We start from the raw sequence: 15,023 nt of genomic DNA, 5'->3' as shown, positions 1-15,023 counted from the left end.
GTTACAGTTTTGTGCATAACCTGCTTTTATTGTGCACAAACTAGATTCAAGGGAAACTATATTAATTTTAAGTTTGAGTAGTGTTCAAAGTAGTATTTTAAAAGTTGAGGTGCTCTGATTTTTCCTTCAGCATAGATTGACTTGTTTCTTGTTTGTGGTCTCAGAGAAACATATATCTTGTATTTAGAGTCACAAAACATCTCTCTGCTTTTACAAGTACTTTCCTGGGTAAAAGAATTGAAATAGAAGTATAATGAAACTTGCTGACCTGCAATACAATAGAGTCAAGCCTTTGTGTGCCGTTAGTAGAATATGCAGAGCTGAACACTTGCCTAATGATGTGGTTTGGAAAATAGGAGAGTGTGTTTAAGGAATTTTTCAACATTATGGTTAATCATCTAGCCCTTACTATTACTGCCATATTCTCATCACAGGGTAGATATTTGTGTAGGAGCCTTAAGCTAACATTTGAGTTATGACTTTCTCTTGGAAAATGAGTTATTGGGAGTCAGGACTGCAACTTAAGCAGAAATCCTGTCTATTTACTATATAACAAAACTTACTTAGTCTTTATCTGAACTTGGCTGTAGTTATTAAGGTGCAGTAGTACCTCTTTGGTATTACTTTCTCAGGAGGGAAGTTTAAATAGAAAAGCATATGCAACATGGATGTTTACCAAGGAGGGGTCTTTCCCTGGTACATAAGACACTGTTAACAACAAGTTGTAATGGAAACACAATCCTGCACTTCATTTTATGGATGGAGTGGTTTGCTTGTGTCATGGAGATGCACCATTTGTTGATAGAAAAATGAAATTTGTTTCGATTTTCCCCCAAACCAAAAATTCTGGGATTTTGTAAAACAGGTCCTCTAAGTTGATGGAATTCAAGGTTTTTTAGACCTCTTATATCAAAATTGTACATGTAACATGTACTTAAAGTGTGTGCCTGTTGAAAAAGAATACTTTCTGTAAAAAGCATTAAACCAACAGAAAGCCTTTCTCTAAGATTATTTGGTTCTGTGGTCAAGTTCTTAAAAGTTTTTGTGTATCTAGTATATATTTTAATTTCAAAAGTGAAATATCTGGGTTTTCTTTGATGACCCAGTGAAAAAAGTGTGTATAACAGCTATAGTAAGACACTATTAAAGTTGCAATAGACAAATCACTGGAGTTGTTTTTGCCATTCACTGGGGTTTTTCATAAGTTTTTTTTAAAATGGCTCCCCATTACAGCCTGAAGTACTTGAACAACTGAGTGGATTAAAGGAATTTTGGATGGATGGTAATAGACTAACACTTATTCCTGGGGTAAGTTCTTCTGCTGTGTTAAACATAAAGTACTTTAAATTATGCAGTTATTTGCTTTGTCAGTGATCATGTATGTTGAAGTTATGTAGTTTTAGTGCTACTTAAAGCCAAAAGGCTAAATGGCACTTGAATGCTTAACTAGTCCACTTAAAAATTATCACTGATCATGAGAGCTGCATTCACAGCTTTTGGGTTTGGTTTTTTTTCATTGAAAGTTACATAGTTCTCATCTGAAAATTATGTTGCAATTTAGGAAAACGGGTAAAAATCTAAAATCAAATTTAGGGCTGAATGGTCCTTCCAAAAAGGGATTATTCTGTGTTAGACAGCAAGTAGGAATTTACAGGATAAATATGTTGTGTGGATTTTTACTGGTCACAGCTGTAAAGCAAGCAGTGCCAATTTTGGTGCTGTGTAAACAGCAAGCTTAGCCAGTTCCTGAGAAGACAGTCTGTTGACTTTGTATGGGTTCCTGACATCTTTCAGGATTACATGTGGTCCAGACTGACCTATTATTACAGTACTTGAGAACCTGTGCTTAAGTTGTAGCAAACTAATAAATGAAAATTTTAAATTTGGGAAGCAGCTGGTTTGTTTGTTGTTTTCAGCCTTAAATCACTAGCAGTCATGTGAAATGTGGCCTTCCTGCCTAGTGAGTAGTATTTGCTACTGTTTTTCCTTCAACTAACTCTTAGACAGTTGAGTGGTTTGATTGTAAAATACAAGCTGAACTGTGTTTTGCAGTAAAATAAAACTGTATTTCTGAAAGTGAAGATTTTAATGAAGTAGTGTGCGTGAATTTTAAAGCTTACGCTTGGTTCATATGGAATGGTAATATGAGCTTATATTTTGGCTTGTTTCTTTCAGCTTTGTACAATTAGGGATTCATCATTGTTGTTTTTGAGGTGAAGTAGGATGCAGTTTTACACAAAAGGCAAAAATAAGCATTGAAAGTCTTTACTGGAGCGTAATGATGTCCTCACACCATGTGTTTCTTTCTGAAGTCTGTTCTAAACCTTCAGTTACTTGATTCACGGTAACTAACCATTGAATGTGCGGCAGACTGACTTCAGGGACGTACAGAGCTACTGTGGGGTGTCTCTGTGTGTAAAAACATCAGCTGTGCTTATCTGCACAAAATACTTCATTTGAAAGTTTGGGTATTTTGCATAAAATTGTGTTTCAGCACTCTAAGTCTTTTCCTCTGGCATTACACTTGAGAGGCAGTTTGTCAAATCTGCCAAATTTTTTGTTTTAAACTTGCACTTTCTAGAATGCATTATTTTCTCTTTCTCTTAGTTCATAGGCACTTTGAAACAACTGACCTACTTGGATGTTTCTAAAAACAACATTGAAGTAGTTGAAGAAGGTATTTCAGGTTGTGAAAGCCTGCAAGACCTACTGTTATCCAGTAACTCACTTCAGCAACTGCCAGAGTCTATTGGTTTGTATTTTCAGTTAATTCATGTTCTTAAAAGCCTATAGTTCAGACACAGAGCACTTGAAAATAGAAAAATTACATTCTAGATCTGTTCCAGTTGAGTAGAAGTGCCAATTGTTGATAAAGCTGTTAATGCATGGCTGAATTATAACTTAAAATTGTTTCAGAGCATTCTTTACTTTATACAGTAGTTTGTAAATGGATGAAAAGCTGCTGGCTCTATCAGAAAAAAGCCAATTTCTTTTTCTCCCTGCTTCCACCCGCCTACCTGAATGGTTGACACATTGTAAGCTGGCAAACAAGTTCTGTAAGCTCATCTGTTTATTTCCTTAGGAATACAGCGTTATGGGCGTGCCAGGGAATAGAGAAGATGTGGTTGCTTGTCCATAATGTTGGGGGCTTTTTCCCCTTGTAATTTAAAGTTAAAACTCAGCTTAATGAACTCAAATGTCCATTTTGATTTACTTGTTCCTGTTATTATAGGTTCTCTGAAAAAGGTGACAACACTTAAAATTGATGAAAACCAGTTAATTTATTTGCCAGACTCCATAGGAGGGTAGGTATTTCACCAAAATAAAAAATTGAATTACCTTTCTGAACACTGTTCTGTAACAATGGCTTCTCTTTCAGAGTTTTTGTAACTATTTGATTTCATTTCTTCTACATGTTAATGTTGTAATACAATTTAAAGTGAGTGATTTCATATCTGAGTTCTATTTGCAGCATGTATGTTCTTATTATTTAATACCAAAAGACATATGTTCCTCACATAATGCAGCCACCAATCGATAAAAGAAAAATTGAGTGTGATAGAAAACAAGATACTTAAAGAGTCAGCTTCCTGAAACTGGTTTTTGTTGACAGGAACATGGCTGTGGTAGATATTGCAAATGATTGCCCAATCTCAAAAATCTTGTAAATATGAACATGTATTTATCTTTATTTTTTTATGTATAGAGAGAGAGAGACAGAAAGAGAGAGAGAATTTTCAGCTGTCCATCAGCAGGTTTTTTTAATATATATTTTGGTGTCCAGCAATTTAATTTAAAACTTGCAAGTAATAGCAAAAATAATTGGCTCAGAATTAAGTGCTGTAGAAATGTACAATGTCTTCCAATTTCTTTTCATATATTTTAATTAATACAGGTTATCTTTTGTCAGAGTTTACAAAATACTGCTTCACTGCCAAATTTGTAGGCTCACTGCCTCTAACTCTTGAAATTCTTTGCTTGTTCAGAAACTCCACTCAGCTCTAATTTTTTGAGTATGATCTGTCCCATTCTGAATCTCTTTAATGCCTTACACTGGCATGTTGTCATGTACTACACGAGCATTTGGTGTTGCTGGCCTCATTATTTTCGTTGTGAGGACAGTGTAAAGGAGATTTAAAAAAAATAAGCAAGCTCAAAACAGAACCAAAAACCTGCAATCAACCAGCACGAAAAAACACCCACCCCAAAACACATTTTAGGCAATCAATAAAGGATTCTTCTTAGATTTTAATTTCTTTGGGTTTATTTTGAACTACATTTGAGATGAATAATTAATAGTGATACTAATTTCATTTAAACTGCAAGTATTCAATTAATGTTGGATTAATTAATCTGTATAGAGGAGTTAATTTTTTTTTTTTTTTAGATTAATATCAGTAGAAGAACTGGACTGTAGTTTCAATGAGATTGAAACATTGCCTTCGTCTGTTGGGCAGCTCTCGAATATAAGAACATTTGCTGCAGATCATAACTTTTTAACTCAGCTGCCATCAGAGGTATGTATTTAATTGCAAAACTGTAAAATGAATATTTTAACATGTTTATATAGTCTGTACAACTTGTGAAGGTAGTAATTTTTGAGAGGATTTTCTTTGTGTATGTTTTTAAAGGAGGATGTGTACAAATATACAGGTTTTTAAATAATGAAATTTGATTTTTTTTAAGCAACAAGCAGGAATTCATTGCTGTGTATTGAAACTAAAAAGTTTAGTATGTATGAATACACTTTCCAGGCAAAATAGCCTCAATACTAATTGTTTTAAAAATTTTCGTATTTATGTTGTGAAGATGAATTAATTCTTTGTGGGTTTTTTTTTTTTCCAGATTGGAAACTGGAAGCATGTAACAGTGTTGTTTCTGCATTCTAATAAACTTGAATTTCTCCCTGAAGAAATGGGTGATATGCAGAAATTAAAAGTCATCAATCTGAGTGACAATAGGTTTGTGAATGCTTTTAATCAAATAGAAATTTTATAAAATGCAACAGTAATGTAGAGGGATTGTTATGAATACATTATGCTATCTTTCCTTATCTCATGCATAGCTCAGAAGCTGAGTGAGATGTATTTAATGTACTATTGTGGTATTCTGGATCTTGCAGTTCCATTGTATTAAGCTGTCTTTATTTTAATGACTTGGCAGATGCATTGAAGTGCAGCTTCAATACATTGGTGATTGTTAGCATGTGTTTTTCTGTGGAATTAGTCTAGTTATTTTCGTAAAACTTTTGATTCTTACTTAAAGATTTATAGCTTCTTGAATTACATATGGAGCACCCAACAGCATCACAGGATATTGTAAAAAAACCTTGGTGTTCTGTGGAAGGGGGAAAAGAATTGTGTTTTATTGGAGGTGATCATTAAAAATGGAGAAAATGTTTAGCTTTGGGGAATTGTTAGTTTATAGTATTGAAATACACTGGGAGAGAGAAGTCTAGAGAAGCTCTCCCTCCTGTTCTGTCAATCCAGCTTCTCTGTGCTCCATTTGTGGCTTGATTTATCCATTAATGCCAGAGCATCCATTATCCAGGACAGTCCCTTCCCCGTACATGTATCTTTGAGAAAAAAACTGATTTTCAGGTGTAGCATATTTTTCCTTAATTGGTATATATATAGACAGATAAAATGCTGAGGATTCAGAGTTGTTAATTCACGTTAATTGTCTCCACATTTAAGTTACTCAATTGAATTAAATTCAAGTTACAATGTAACTTCTTTGTTTTAAGCTACTTGCTAAACTGGGCAGACATAAGTTTGTCTTGTTTGCTTGGGTTGTTTTTTTTTTAATATGAATTTAAATTACATGCTGTAGCCTTTCAGCTCTCAATATTTATTAATTCAGCTTCATATGGATATGTTCTTTTGAAATGTTTTACATGCTAATGCAGGGTTGTTTAAAGTCTTAACAGTATGGTTAAATGTACTTACATAAATTATTTTAATTTACAGACTGAAGAATTTACCATTTACCTTTACAAAACTGCAACAACTCACTGCTATGTGGCTATCAGACAATCAGGTAAATTTTTTTAATACTGAAAATAAATAGTTGTTGACTTCATTCCTAGTGGGATTGACAAGAACATCTCTTAAATAGAGACCTAGTACTGTGTGCATCAATACTTTCTTGACATTACTGTGTCAATTCTGCTGAAGTAACCAATACTGAGCTTACCTGTCTCTGGAGACTCATATTTCTGGAGAAGTTTTGCACTGTGAGGAAATGCAATTTAACAGATGTTGGGAGGGGTTTTGTTCATTTGTTTTTGTTGTGTTTTTTTCTGTTTGGTTTTTGTTTTGTTTTTTGTTGTTTTCTTGTTTTCTTTTGTTCAGGCTAATTTACACAGGAGAGTTAGTGCTTGATAAGCTAGAACTTAAATGTTTAGCCTGCTGTTGCTTTCACAGCTATACCAGTGGGGAAACTCAGCATGCCTGGTTTTGAGTTAGGTTTCTTGCCACACCTTTTGAACTGTGTGACTGTTCAGCTTTGAAGCCGTTAAGCAGTAACTCATGTGCTTGTAGCTTGTATTTTTCCTTTTTATTAAAGTCCTTGGTATTATGCTGATTTTCTGAATGGCGTTAAGGTAGACAGGGCTGTCAGAAATCTAATAGCCTCAGATGTGCACTTCTTCTAAAACAGTAATTTAAAGAATCCCCTGCCCTTCCCTGTAAAGGGTGGAGGATGTTCAATCTGGTGTCAAAGTGAACAAACAAGAATACAAAATTTTTCTCTTTATATGATTGCAGCTTTAAATAGCCAGATATATCTGTGCATTTCAGATCAGCATGCTTTGGGATAGTAGTAAGTACCAACAAGAAACTGGGTTACTTTTTGAATATCTCGTGTTTGCTTTTCACAAAAGCTGTTGCTGAGTTTCTCCTCAGTCAAAGCCTGTCATCAGTCAAATACAGACATGTTAATATCTTCATTTTGTGAAAATTCTTCAGAGGAGAAATGGTTTAATACAAGGAAGAGTAGTCTTCAAAGTCATGGGACAGGCATGCTCTATGATATGTAGGTCATATTTACTTTTATATATATATATATACTCTCATAACATAGCTTTCTTTCATTTACTTTCTAGTCTAAACCACTTATCCCTCTTCAAAAAGAAGCTGACCCTGACACACAGAAAACAGTACTTACTAATTACATGTTCCCTCAGCAACCAAGGACTGAGGAGGGTAAGGAATTTCTGAAATGCCGTGTCACAGTGGTCACTTTTGACAATAATGGGAAGGCTTCCTGCTAATATGATTTTCACTAAATAGTACTTAAATACAAGTTTGGAGTATACTTGTAAGAATGATGAGTTGTGTCTGATGAATGAGAACAGTAACTTAATGAGATTTAGATATTGGTAAATTCTAGATGAAACTATGTCAGTGAGCAAGGTGAGAAATGGACTGACAGGAACACGTTCTGTGATGGTTGCCACTCCCAGCGTGACACCCTCATTCCTTTCAACAGAGCTTAGTGGTTTGGGGTGAAATTCCCTTTAGCAGGTGTTAGCTTCAAACTGACTATTTTAACAAAATGTTTCCTCCATTACGAAGTACATATTTTTTGAAAAGTACATAGCATTCTGTGGTTTATTTTGAAGTGAAAAAACATCACTCCAGAAAAAGCATATTGCTCACATGTAGTTTGAACTGTTTTTATAAAAAGTAAGGCACGGAATTTTAAGCTCTTACCAGAAAGTTATTTCAGCACAGTTGTGAAATAGTTAGGGAAACAAGTAATGTTCCACTATTAAGCCCAACAGGAGTTAGGAAAGAGTTAAATAAGTTTATTTTTCCACTTTCTTTCCCTTGCAAGGTAAAGGAAAAAGTTTGTGCTGCTTTAAAAGAAATAAAGTGGGGGGCAATATATTAATGGAAATAACTGAAAACTGACAAGTTGCAACATTCCTTGTTCTGTGGCACAGGTGTCTAGTACACTGAGAGAGGAGTAATCAAAAACATAAGCAAAAGCAGTAAATTGTGCGTCACTTTCAGCGCCTTCTAATGTATCTGCAGTACCTCTGATAGAATGTGAGAATTGGGAGATTCAGTGAAGTTCAAGATTGTTCCTGAAAGTGTTCTCTCCATTTGAACTCTGTTTTTCTCAGGTTCTGGGGTTTATTTCTGTAGACAAGGAAAGGACTGTTTGTTTGGCTTAAGCTGACCGAACACCTGTCTGAGGTAGTCATTCCAAAAAGGTTTCAGGTTCAATAGACAGAGCTTTTAAGTTGGTTTTTGGTCAGGAAGTCTCAGTAATCAGGATAGTGAAGTTTATTATAATATTTTTAGATGTATTAAAATGTAAGTGACCCAGTAAATGCAGAGTAACAAATACGCCATTGCACTTACTGAGCCCTAAAATTAAGTATTTCTCTGTGTCAGGTATAGAAGTGGTTAATATGAACAGTCTTGATATCGCTAGTGAAGGATATACATTTGCTGGGTGATAGTGGCAGATTTATTAGACTATTTGTCATGCTAAAAGTAGAACCTGCCTGATGTAACACCAGGATATGCTAAAATAAGAGACAGTGGGTACCTACAAAGTTTATTTATTCTCTTGTAAAATTAAGCAAGGAATACTTGTAAAACCCCTGTCAACTGCATAACTTCTGCAAAATCATGCAGATTAACTTAACCTTCAGGTTTAGATGCTTACATTTCTTTAGGATTAGTAAGAATGCAGGTTTTTCCTCAGTAAGTCATTCTTAGTTTTCATTTTTAAATTTTCATTAAATGAAATCAGATGAATGTTCTTGCATTTGCATAATGATATTAAGCACTGATAATAGGCTATATAAATCTATACAGGTATAGTTTATGTTTTTATATATATACACACAAATACATTATTTCATATTTATATATAGAATAAAACCACTTAGCAGAGTTCGCTGAAAATTTTCAAGTGTGAATGTTGAGACTAATGTACAGCTGAGCATATGATTTTTTTTTACAGGTAGGGATATTTCTAATATAAAAGTACAGCCAAATTCATAAAGCAGTGGTATTGCATCTAATCTTCAATTAATGGTGCTGTTAGTCTTTTATCTTTTAAAAAGAATGAATACAAAGCACACCAATCCCATCCAAGAGAAAGAAAATGAGTATATGTTATTTTACATAGTGTATCCTGTTCTTTTAAGAGCTTCTTGCATTTTTTTTTTTTTTTTCCAGTTATGTTCATATCTGATAATGAAAGTTTCAATCCATCTCTGTGGGAGGAACAACGGAAACAGCGTGCTCAGGTGGCATTTGAGTGCGATGAAGACAAAGATGAGAGAGAGGCACCACCACGGGTTAGTATTGAATTCATTTTTGCATATTTGGTATTTCCCTCCCTCTCATTTCCACCCTTAATCTCAGCCTTTTCCTTACTTTGGCTATGGGTTTCACTCTGCTGAATAAATCAAGTCATCAGTTACTAGTTTAGAGTATCTAGCAGGATGAAACACTATGGTTTGGATTTTTTGTTGGGTTTGCTTTCAGTCTGGGCATTATTTGGCCAAATCATTTTCAGCAGGGCACAAGGGAAGAACTCAAGCTGATACGTGGCAATGTAGGGCCTAACTAGGAGGCCACCTGCTAATAGTGCTGGGGACAACAAGTGGGGAAACCGTGATAAATACTGATTTTATTTTGAGTGAATTACTATTGGCTTAATCCTTGCTTGGAGTCATTGAACATGTTGGGGGAAAGGGAGTGAAAGCAATTCATAATCTTGCCTAGTTGTGTAAGCTTATATCTGCCTCAGTGCAGGTACACTTGAGTATCAACGTGGAGTTCTAGATTATTCAGTGGTTTAGCCTAACTAATTATTTTTTTTAAAGCTTATGTTTTAGTTCTAACATTTAAATAAATGTAGAGCCTTACTGCTTTTTGTTATACAGGAGGGCAATTTGAAGAGGTATCCAACTCCATATCCTGATGAACTGAAGAATATGGTCAAAACAGTCCAGACGATTGTACACAGACTAAAGGATGAAGAATCTACTGAAGATACTGCGAAGGAGTCAAAACGAGAAGTCCAGACAGTTTCTGTGAAAGATGTGGGGGTAAAGGTTAGAGATAGCATTATCTTCTGGTTTTGTAAGAAATTACAAAGACTAAAGTGTCATTGCTTCCTTTTAATTCTCTTCTCCCTCCCCTCCGACGCTTTAGCAAGAAAAATTGTTTAGATTATATAGAACACAGTTTACCTCTTCCCCACCTAAGGAGGTCTGTAATAAGCGTCTGATTTACAGTAGCAGTCTTCCTCCTACACTAAGAACAAGAGAAGTGACTGAATTCTCAGGCAAATAAAAACTGTGGATGTCTTAAGGAGCTGACTTTGGTTTTTGGAGGACGGCATCTTTGTCATCCTCTGATCCTCTTTTATCTGCCAGACTTTACAATGAAATTTTGATAATCTCTAAGGATTTTACTGCTCCCCTCATGACTGAAGGTTTTGTGTGATAACAAGCATAATGGGCTGGCAAAAGTGTCCAGAGTCTCTAAGAGTTTGATGCAGCATGATAGGTGATAGGACTATTTTTTGGTGCTGACATAGAATCATTGTAGGTATTGACCTTTTTGATTTTTTTTTCATTTGACTGGAAATGTAATGGTACAAATTGACGCCAGTAAGGAAAAGAGTCAAACTGATTGACACAGGCTAGGGACTGTATCTTAGTAATCTGTGGCATTGTTTTAGCATTTCATACCTGGTGCATTCTGTACTTTATCATTTCAGAGCTCAGGTTTTTCCATTCCATTTTCCAAAAATACATAATGTTGGCTCTATATGTCCCTAAAAATCTTTCAGCATGTTTTTTCTGCTAATATTCTTAATTCTGTAGACTTCAGAAACTGGTTCAATAAAGAACAAAGCCGATGAGAGAAAGCAGTTTTCAACAGGAAGCTCTGTGCAGAAGCCTAGTGAACCAGAAGCTGAGCACAGCACTGCAAATTCACAGATGACTGCACTTGTTAAAACCTTGCAGAACACGAAAACAATTGTCAGCCATGAAGAAATGCTTGAGGTATGGCATTGCAATGAGCATTGTAGCAGTCAAAAACTGTGCTGGTGTTGTACTGAATTTGTTCTTCTGGGAGATGAAAATTTCTGTTGACAACAGGAGAAAGTTGGCCTCCATATGTGTTATAAATTCAGATGGTTTTCAATACAGTATTTTTCTTGCTTCAGATTTTGTTAAGTAAAAGTTGAAACAGCTATTTAAAAGTTCATAGTAAAAGATGCATGCATTTAAAGAAGAATAAAGCAAACTCAATTAAAGGTTGACATAAACTCTGAAAAGACTCATATTTTGGTAGAATTCTCCAGTTGTTGCTTGATTGTCAATACTTCATTAAATAATCACTTTTAATTGTTGCTGAAATGAGAAAACATCAGATCAGTGGTAGCAGTAAAGTTTCTGTATCCAAGTATACACATGCATTTCAAATGAAAAGCGGAAGGTGGGTTTTAAAATACTCCTCTGTGTTTACTAGTGAGCTATCAGGAATATTACTTGAAATGTATTTACCTCTTATAGTGAAGGATTTTAAACTTCTGAACTTCGCATTTCTCTGTCAAACGCCATGTATTCATTTATTTAGAAAGTTTGAGATTTATGACAAATTTTGGAAGTTGTCATTCAATCAGTTCCCAGTCACAACCTGTAAAATACTTCTTTCATAGTTTCACAAGTGGATTTTTTTTTTTTTTTTTTTTTTGCCTGTGTTGTGTAAGCTGTGGAATGTGCCTATATCATACTTATGGTGAAGAGACTTGAGGGACAGGCAGTTGTGGCTGTCACTGGCTACTTCCCACTAGGGTGTTCCTGCTTCTGCATGCTTTTTGAAAATAATGGTATTGACATATTTTCTTTAATTTAAAAATGTAATTTCAGAACATCATGATAGTTGTCTAATGATAGTGACAGTAAGTCTTTGTAGCTGTAGTAAGTAAACAAGGAAGGTATAGTGAAGTCCTTACTTCTGTGTATTTCCTTACTTCCTGCTGGTAACAGTTTTGCAGAATCCACATAGCTAAACTTTGCATGTGTGTATGCTTTCCATTTCAGCATTGACTTGTATGTTACATCCAAGAGGAAGGGAATGTGGTAGATGCAGTGAAGAAGTTGGTTGTTCAGACTGTAGAGAAAAGCAGATGGATTTTTATTTTTAATTAAGACTATCGTAGCTTGTTTGCTGCATCTCAGTCAGGTTTGTCCTTCCTGCAGACCCAGGAACTGGCCAGGTAATTGGTATCATGGGAAGGTGGTGCTCCAATAGGTTCCATGCATTAAGTATTCCAAAATAGTAAGAAAAAGTGAACATGGACAGACTCTTTTTGCAATATGCAACATGGATTTCGTAGCAGGAGGCATGTTCACTGAAAGAAATTTCTGCTTCGAGGAAAGAAAGTTTGTTGGGGGTTTGTTTCTTCAAAATATTACTGGAAGCAACTGGGTTTTGAGGATAAATGAATATAGGGCTGGCAGTAGGATACTGAATAAATTGCATGGCTGCTCTTGCAGCAGCTTTGTCTATTAATCTCTCTCATAAGTGCACTGAGTTCCATCTTATGGTTCAGAACTCGTGATTACTAGCTTAAATGTATTCAGCGCTGCTTTCTTCTTCTGCCATTGCTCTTGAAATTAAATAACCTCTTTTCGTTTTGGAATTTACCCCCAGCAAGCTACCCTTACTCTGTTTTTGTTAGATGGACTAGGCAAGCCAAGCTCCTTCAGTCTTTTCGCACAGCATACCTCTCCATTCCTGACTGTCTTGCTCATGCTACTCTATAGGTGTTCTAGTTTGAGCTCTTTTCTTCAAAACCAGCTAGTCAGTCTGCAGTGTTTGCTGGTTCAGTGATGACTTTGTGACGTGGACTCAACTGGGTGCTCTCTCCAGTGGTGGAATGAAGGCTTCATCTGCTTGCTCCAAGTAGTTTTTTGCAATTAAAGTTACCTGTTGGAGTGTCATCCCACAGAGTTCATCAGTGACAATGCAAGTCTGCATGTGCTACTCCTTAAAGATAATTCAGTTGACTTGCACTGTAGATGCACTACAAAGTTGTTTTGCTTTGCCTATGTTATATGGCTGATCTGTCTTTTTACCCCTTTATTGTTTAGTGGGTGATAGTTTAGATAGCATTTACTTTAAACATTTAAGCTACTCTTTGAAATGGACAGCATAAAGCTGTTTTTCCTTTAGCAGGAGTCAGAAGAATTGTCCTCTGATGAAGAGATGAAAATGGCAGAAATGCGACCACCACTGATAGAAACCTCCATAAACCAACCAAAAGTGGTAGCCCTAAGCAATAGCAAAAAAGGTAAGATACCATAAAAAGCATTGGAAGTGTTCTGTTATTTGGATAATTTTTTGACTCAAAGTGGCTAGTTTTTCCAATTAAATTAAGTAGGCTTAACTCATATGTTTTAAAAGAAAGATGATTAATTCCCTAGTTAAGCAATGAAAGCAGGAAAAAATTGCATTTACTTGAGTGCATGTTAGAGAAAGCTATGTTGATACCCTAATTTTCTTGATTCTTGTCAGTTTAAATCAGATGGGAAGAGAAGGAGGATGTGTTTTGGGGGGTTTTGATCTTGAACACACTCTTGATATGCTTAATACAAGGGTTGCAGAAAGTGGTATTGGAAATACTCTGTATCTCCCTCTTCACCCAAATTTTGTGAATTATTGCTGCTATAGGCAGTTGCTATAACTGCTGCTATAGGCAGAGGTATCACTTATTTAAATTTCTGTATGGAAGCTATGCTCACTTCCTAAGGTTTAAGAATAAACTTTCCTTGTGGAAACTCTTTCTCCAGAGTTATTTTACTCTTTTATTTTTCTTCCTTCTTCTAGCATGAAACTTCTGAACATTTTTGTTGTTAACTAAATTTTACATTTTCTGAAATATAAATTTGGTTGGGGTAACCATTTCCTTAAGAGTAAGAAATGGCCTAGGATTCAGAGAAAACATGATCTAAAAATGGGATAGGAAATAGTATTTTGCTTCATATGATATCCAAGTCCAGTACGTCCAGGACAAAAGGCTTTTCTGGACATTAGATGTAAAAAAGTGAGATTTGGTGAGGAGAACCACATGGTGGAAGCAGCAAGAGTCTGCTGAGGATCGCATACAGATGAAAAGGTGGATGCTTATAAATGCAGTCCTTGGATTTTAATGTCTGACTAAAGTACCAGGTCAAAACTTCTTTCTTGTTTCTGAAGATAGACATTAGTTCCACAAATTGTATGTGTTTGGCACCTGTAACTGGCTCGAAGCAAAAATTTAAATGTATTTGTTTCTACGCTCGTGTCAGAATCACGGCTGGCTTGAATTCCCCCAGAGAAATTATTTTTATACGGATGTAGTATGTAAGTATGCATATATTATGCAAGAATCAATGTGCACAGGCGTAAATTACTCTGAAAATGTTGTCCTAAGGGATCTGCAAAGCATGGGAATGCATTGGATTCAAGATCTGCAGAAGAGCATTTTTCATTGCTGGGTTTTTACTTTTACTAAAAAGCTATATGGAGCTTATCCAGTGATGTAGATGGTTCCAGAGTACTTGGTCTAGTAAATAGCACTTTAACAATAATAGAATGTTCAAAATCAGGAACTGTGTACCCTTTCAAAATACTGCATGTGAAGCAGCTAATTTTCTTAGGGTCCAGTAGACTCATACAATATACAACTTCGAAATCCTTATAGTAACAGAAGTATGATTTGATAGATATTTTAAGGAAGTATTCAGTAATGTAGCACCAGTGTATGACAAGGAAAATGGGAATAAAGCAAGAACTTGGATTTAATTAACAGATAAAGTCTGTTTACATTAGGCCAGATATTTTTTAAAATAGGAATGATTTCCAACAGTATTTTGTAAGTTTAAGTGAACTTTGCAAAGGTGTTAGCTTACATTTTAGTTTCTGGTAGTAAGAATTACTGAAGAACAAGAGACAATTTCTAAATACTATACATATACATATGAAATAGCTATT

The 15,023-nt window shown here is 35.3% G+C and overlaps 1 protein-coding gene across 9 annotated transcripts in view; it reads left to right on the top strand.

Moving 5' to 3' along the window:
• The window catches only part of ERBIN (erbb2 interacting protein), a 119,734-nt gene that overhangs the window by 84,033 nt on the left and 20,678 nt on the right, over nt 1–15,023 (top strand). For 6 of the 9 annotated variants that reach the window (XR_006016105.1, XM_042028229.1, XM_042028225.1 and 3 more), the window contains 11 exons: nt 1,234–1,308; nt 2,608–2,752; nt 3,233–3,305; nt 4,388–4,517; nt 4,846–4,961; nt 5,970–6,039; nt 7,106–7,205; nt 9,201–9,322; nt 9,914–10,084; nt 10,862–11,044; nt 13,224–13,341. Coding sequence is in view for 8 of the 9 variants with exons in the window: in XM_042028229.1 (XP_041884163.1) it covers nt 1,234–1,308; nt 2,608–2,752; nt 3,233–3,305; nt 4,388–4,517; nt 4,846–4,961; nt 5,970–6,039; nt 7,106–7,205; nt 9,201–9,322; nt 9,914–10,084; nt 10,862–11,044; nt 13,224–13,341 (1,303 nt within the window). In the remaining variant the exon portion in view is untranslated. The remainder of the gene's footprint in view (nt 1–1,233; nt 1,309–2,607; nt 2,753–3,232; nt 3,306–4,387; nt 4,518–4,845; nt 4,962–5,969; nt 6,040–7,105; nt 7,206–9,200; nt 9,323–9,913; nt 10,085–10,861; nt 11,045–13,223; nt 13,342–15,023) is intronic. The other 3 variants (XM_042028228.1, XM_042028223.1, XM_042028224.1) reach the window with 2 other exon arrangements.

Source organism: Corvus kubaryi, unplaced genomic scaffold (genome assembly GCF_017639235.1).
Source record: "Corvus kubaryi isolate FWS band 111438036 unplaced genomic scaffold, C.kubaryi_AGA036_p1.0 37308, whole genome shotgun sequence".
NCBI lineage: Eukaryota > Metazoa > Chordata > Aves > Passeriformes > Corvidae > Corvus > Corvus kubaryi.
This window is presented reverse-complemented; position numbering and strand designations above follow the sequence as displayed.